Source organism: Chinchilla lanigera, unplaced genomic scaffold (genome assembly GCF_000276665.1).
Source record: "Chinchilla lanigera isolate Chin_1 unplaced genomic scaffold, ChiLan1.0 scaffold00044, whole genome shotgun sequence".
In the NCBI taxonomy this organism is placed as follows: domain Eukaryota; kingdom Metazoa; phylum Chordata; class Mammalia; order Rodentia; family Chinchillidae; genus Chinchilla; species Chinchilla lanigera.
Genome location: NW_004955445.1, coordinates 7,563,932 through 7,569,931, shown reverse-complemented (window position 1 = coordinate 7,569,931; position 6,000 = coordinate 7,563,932). Strand labels below are relative to the sequence as shown.

Here is a 6,000-nt window from a genome sequence, read left to right as displayed (position 1 = left end):
TGGAATTGCTGAGGACGGTGGAGATGGAGTCGGTAGCTCCTTGGCTGCTCGGGTAGCTGCGTTAGGTCAGGTGGAGCGGGGCCTCTGAGGAGGACATAGCAGACTCAAGGCCTGGGAGGCGGGCAGGGAGAAGAGGAGCGTGCAAAGGCCCTGTGGAGGGAGGGAGAGGCCAGGCACTTTCTGGAACCCAGGGAAGGCTTTGGGACGGAGCGGGAGAGCTGGCTGCAAGGCCGAGGATGGGCAGCCCTGCCTCCTCCTAGTGAGGGAGGTTTCCTAGGATGTGCCTCTTTCTGGTACAAGACTTTTCCATGTCACTGTTGGAACCAGGGGAGGCCCAGAGCAGCAGGGCCTTGTCTCTAATAGCTCTGTAACTGCCACATTTGGTGGCCTTAGCTGCACATGGGTACACACCCACATACGCACATGTTAACACACATTAACATACACGCAGAGGCACCAAGCACAGAGAAAGGTGTGAAAAGGTACACGGGGGGGTTTTACTTTTCCTGGGTTTGCACAGTATTCTTTTGGTGAGACAGGGTCTCGCTATGTAGTTCAGGCTAGCTTCGACTCACTATGTGGCCCAGGCTGGCCTTGGACTCACAGTGACCCTCCTGCTTCAGCCTCCTGAATGCTGGGATTACAGGAGTGCGCCACCATGCCCGGCTTGCAGTGTTCTTTAAAATATGGATCTATTGTTAGCATTGATAAAAACCAGGAACGTCATAAAATTGAATTGGTCTTTTTTTTTGAATTGGTCTTTTTAAAATGATGGTGGCTGAAATTTAAGGGGCTCTTAAGTGTGTGCTAAGCACCTCACTCATGTAACAAGATTGCTGTTATTGTTCCCATTATATAGATGAGGAAACTGAGACTAATAGAGATCAAGGAGCTTGCGAGGAGGCACACAAGTCATGAGCGGCAGGCAGAAGCTGGATTCTAATCCAGAGATCCGGACTCCAAGTTGCTTTTGTCTTAGGTGGGAAGCTCCTCCCTTGAGGTCTGGAGCCAAAGGCTGCTGTGGTGCAGACCCAGCATTCCGGTTCCCCGCACAGCCCTCTCTGCCTGTGTGCTCCCTGCCTGGCTCCTGGAAGCTTCTGAGTTCCAATCTATATCAGCTGTTAAAGTGAGCTTTTAGGCAATTTCTAAAAAAAAGCGTTTTCAATAAAAAAGGCCTTTGAAATCTGATAGCTGTGCCTCAGGTCTCCTCTCTGCCGCTTCCTGTGTGACTACAGTGAGGTGGCCCAACCTGTCTGAGCCTCAGCTGTGCTCTGCAAATCGGGGCTCGGAGCAGGATCGTGGTGGGAGGGGAGAGCTGGCGCTGTTCCTTTCAGGGTTTCTCAAGGTGCCCCTTGGGTACACTAGGCCCTGGGAGCCCCCACAGGGAGCCCGTGAGTCTGATTGTCTGATTGGAGGAGGCTGGTGGTGTACTTAAGGGCAGAGTGTCCCTGCCCACACAGCAGGCGCCCCCAGGACTGTGCTCCGCCCAGGTAGGCAGATGCAGCCTCAGCTCTTCTTGTCTTCCGTCAGGCCTTCGTCAAGATGGTCGGACACCACGCTGCCTTCCTGGAAGCACGCGTGCTGCAGGCCGAGCGCGACCGCGGGGCCTTCCCTCAGGCCCTGCGCAGGTGGCTGGGCTCCGCACTGCTCTCATCCTTCAGGAACGTGAGTATGGGCCCTGAGAACGAGGGCGCCTCTCCTGCTTCTCCCCAGACCCTGGAGTGGGGAGAGGGCTCAGGAAATGAGTTCAAAGGGCACATTCCCTCTGCAGACAGGAAGTGGTCAGGAGCGCAGCTGCGCCCTCCCTGTGCCTGCCTCGCTTCAGGCATCATTGCTGTGACTGCTGTCTTACGCACTCACCTCTTATTGAGCACCTACTGTTTACCAGGTACCATGGTTCATCTGTGGTTCCCTTGGTGGGCAGAACGGGCCCTGCCCTCCTGCTTTGTCTTTACACATAAGGATGGTGATGATGAGGGCCACATTAAGATTCGGGCACAGCCTTATTCCTGGGGCACCAGTCAGGAATGTGCCTGCCCTGGTTCCCAGAGCCCACCCGAGGAGCCAGGGAAGGCACAAACCCCATCCCTCCCACATACCTGCTCTGTTCAGGGTCTCCATGCCATGGCTCCACAAGGAAAGAAAGAGCAGTATGTCCTTTCTTATGCCAAAGCTGAGGCCAGGTCGGGCATGGTGGCACACGCCTGTAATCCCAGCACTTGGGAGGCTGAGGCAGAAGGATTGCCATGACTTTGAGGCCAGCCTGGGCTACACAGCAAGACCTTGTCTCAAAAAACAAAACAACAAACTGAGGGCACATAAATCTTGCAGCTGAGCCCTTCCGTGTTCTTCCGTTCTATTTTTTGAGACAGGGTCTCACTATGTAGTTCAGACTGGCTGTGAACTAGTGATCTTCCTGCCTCAGCCTCCTGAGTATTGAGATTGCAGGTTTGCACCACCATATCCAGTCTGACACACAGTTTTCTAGCATAGCATCTGCTCATCCCCCAATCCAGGGGACTTTGGGTCACATCGAGACATTTTGGTTGTCACAGCTGGGAGAGGCAAGGTGCTATTGGCATCTAGTGGGTGGAGTTCGGGGATGCGGACAAACACCCCACAAGGTACAGGGTGGCCCAGCAGAGTGATGTAGCCCCACTCCATGGTCAGTGGTCACGAACTTGCTTTGTGCTGTGCAAATCACAGTTTGTGTCGGGCCATTGTAAGTGCTTCCTTAGCTCCCTCTATGGCACCCAGTTCTCATGGTAGCTTTGAGGAGGGAGCTTTGTCCTGCCTGAGGAGACCAGCGCTCAGGGAACATAAGGGACCTGCCAGGAGGACAGAGCCAGGAGCAGCCAGGCTGGATCCGCACCCTGGGCGGGAAGAGTCTGCCCCGCCGCTGCCCTGTTCTGCCCTCTAGCAGGGTCTCTCTGTCTGCAGCCTCCGCTGGTCCCCTTCTGTTCCTGTGCCCTCCTGCCTGTCCGCCGCACTCACAGGGTGCTTTATGCTATTACAACAGCTCTCGAGTTACTTTCGGCGCCGGGGCTGTCTTAGCACTTCGTGTGTGCGCACGGCCATTGCTTTCTCAGCCATCATGTGCACTGGGTTCCATTTTCCCCAGCCTGTAGAGAGGACCGAAGTCCAGAGGGTCTCACAGCCTGAGGCAGAATTGTCCTCAGAAACTCGCTGTTCGCCAGGTCAGGTGTTTCAGCTGTAAGACTTGAGATTCCTGGCCAGGCACTCACTCCCTAGTCCTCGTCCCAGACCCCTGGCTCCATGGCTCTGCTCTTGTCTTCCGACTGCCTGGGACACTTACTGTTCACCTGCCTGCCTGCAGGGGCCAGCGAGGACTGGACAGCGCCTCATTGTTTTCAGGGTCCAGGAACTCCTATTGATCCCTCAGAGCCCAAGTGAATGCTGCCTCCAGTATGTGCCCTCTGGGATGGCCTCTGTCCAGACAAACTCCATCTCTTTGCCTTCCCGGGACAATGACGTCCGAGCTGCTCTTCATCCTGCTTTCCCTCGAGTTACAGTGACCACTCCTGGGAGCCCAGGAGCCCAGTCTCTCCTCACTGATGGCTTTCGAGGCGCACGATGGGGAGAAAGGACAGAGGACCTTGGCAAAGCCGGGGGCCCCGGTCTCCATGTTTCCCTCCCTCCCCTGACCCGCAGCTGTTCCTTCTAGACCGTGCCCGTTTTCTGGGGCGCAGAGGTGGACCCCGAGGCTCTAGGGGAGGCGGTGCCGGCTGAGACCCCAGGCCATGGGGGGCCCCTGCTGCAGGAACCGGGCGTGCTGGGAGCGCTGGGCCTGCTCCCCCTCTCCCCTAGACACCGGCACGCGGGCCTCGGAGCAGCCCCAGCCCTGCGTGTGGTGACTTGTACCAGGAAGCTCGTCCTGGCCGGGGGCTGAGTCACCCACAGCCTGTGTGTTGATCTTGGCCCCACTCGGGCTTGTCTGGGAGGCGGTGCAGGTGAGCACACGCGCGTGTGTGCGGGCGTAGGCGTGTCCGCACTGACTGCACCGGGGCTCAAGCCGGAGGACCCTTTTAGAATGTTAGGGTCAGCTGTGCAGGGGCCTCACCCCTGCCCGACAAAGCAGGTCTCAGCTGTCTCTGTCTCAAAGATGAGGAAACTGAGGGGCCCAAGGGTCAAATTGCTCCCCACTCAGTAAATGGGGGAGTTGAGGTTCGAACCTGTGACTTCAAGGATGGCTGCTCTGTTCCCTGGTGGCCAGTTTGTGACCAGTCTGACCACGGGGCCTGCTGCTGGGGAGGCGCAGGTCCACGTGGACGCCCTGGAGGTTCTGTTTCTTCCGTCCAGATTCCCCCGAAGCCAGGGTTTCATTCAGCCCCAGGGTCTGCTCCGGAGGACGTGTCCTCCTGGCAGGGCCACCGTCACCTGCCCCGCTGCTGCTGAGGTACCGCGAGCGGAGCAGGGGTGGCAGGGCTCAGAGAGCCTCGATTCTGCCCTCCCCTGCAGCCCACCCCCAGGGCGGTTCCAGGTGCAAACAGAGAGGATTCTGGGTCTAGCTGCCACTGAGGCAGACTGGTCTTTTCCAGCTGCCCAGCTCCTCCCCGCTGCCCTGCAGGTCCCTTGCAGTGGGGAGGACTCCATGGCCATGCTGGGCGTCCTCACTTGGGGTGTGCGTCACACCGCTTTCCTAGAGTCTGGTGCCCCAGAGAGAGGGGCCCCCGTGCTCCCTATGTCCCTCCCAGAGCCCAGGAGGGAGAGGCCTCGGCCAACACCCCTGGTGTTGTGGCGGGGCCTTTGGGGTGTGTTTCCTACCGGCCTGGCTTGCTCCACCTGGGACCGGGCAGTGGGGAGAAGGAGGAGGAGGAAGCCGGGCCTTGTGTTTTCTAAGTGTGGCCAGCCCGTTTCACAGGTGGCCTCCTTTTCCTCCTCCTCTCCTCTCTCTGCTTTGCAGTTGACTGAGAGGCCAAGAGGGCGGGGCAGGCGGGGTGGTCCCCCCCACCCCAGCACAACGGTCCCCACCCTTGGCCGTGTGGCTTGGGACAAAGACGTGTTCGGTCCACAGGCTGAGCCAGCCCGGCCCTTTGGGCGCAGGGCGCAGGTGCGGAGCCCGCTTCCACGCTGCACAGACGCGTTCTCCCAGTGCGCGAGTCTGCGTGTCCGTGCTGGGCCACATGGAAGGCGTGCTTTGGGTTACACTCTTGTGACTGATTCTTTCAGTGTTGTGAGCTCTTTTTTTTTTTTTTTTTTGGTTTTTCTCCGGTACTGGGAACCGAACTCACGACCTTGCGCGTGCCAGGCAGGCGCTTTTGCCGCTGAGCTAAATCCCCAGCCCCAGGTGTTGTGAGCTTTTAACTAAGAGCGGCGCCTCTCTTGTGCTGCCGTGGGTCCCCATCGGTGAGATTGCTGAATGGCGTGACTGTGGGCCAGTCCCTTCATCTCCGTAAGCCTCAGAGAGCTTAACTGCCAGGTGGTGACGTGGGCAAGATCCCAAGGGGCCTTTGAGTGCTAGAAAATCCCTTCCGATTCCACGCGAGACATAGAGCCTGATGTAAAGCAGTGGGACCAAAAGGAAGAGAGGAAAACGGCAGAACTCTCAGAAGAAGGTTCCAGCGTGGGGCTCGAGGCCACTGAGGGTGTGAAAAGCCAGCTTCGAGTTAGGAGCCAAGTGGCCGAGACAGACTTAGCCCTCAGTGCTCGGCGGTAGGAGTTGGCCGGGAGTCAGAAGGTTCTGGCCGCAGGGCCTGTGTGGGGGCGGGATCAGCGGGAGACGGGTTGGGGTGGACAGGGCTGGACTGCAGGGCCTGAGGCCTCGCAGAGGAGTGAACACTGCGAAGGGCACCCGGGAGCCACAGGAAGGGCGGTGGCTGGAGGGTGAGCGGGTCACATTTGCTTAGCGAGGTGAATCACTGAGCTCGGGTGGCGTTCAGGGTCAGGGCCGTCTTGTCGAGACTTGAGTGGGGTGCTGAGCAGGGCACAGGTCGTCCTCCAAGCCGAGGCATTCGGTCCTTAGAAGTCTGCTCCCTGGGA

General features: G+C 58.4%; 1 protein-coding gene across 3 annotated transcripts in view; it reads left to right on the top strand.

Moving 5' to 3' along the window:
- Bcas4 (breast carcinoma amplified sequence 4) overlaps positions 1–6,000 on the top strand; it is a gene marked incomplete at its 5' end in the record, with an annotated part of 61,352 nt that overhangs the window by 33,965 nt on the left and 21,387 nt on the right. For all 3 annotated transcript variants that reach the window (XM_013518345.1, XM_013518344.1, XM_013518346.1), the window contains 1 exon segment: positions 1,531–1,665. In XM_013518345.1, coding sequence (XP_013373799.1) covers positions 1,531–1,665 — 135 coding nt within the window.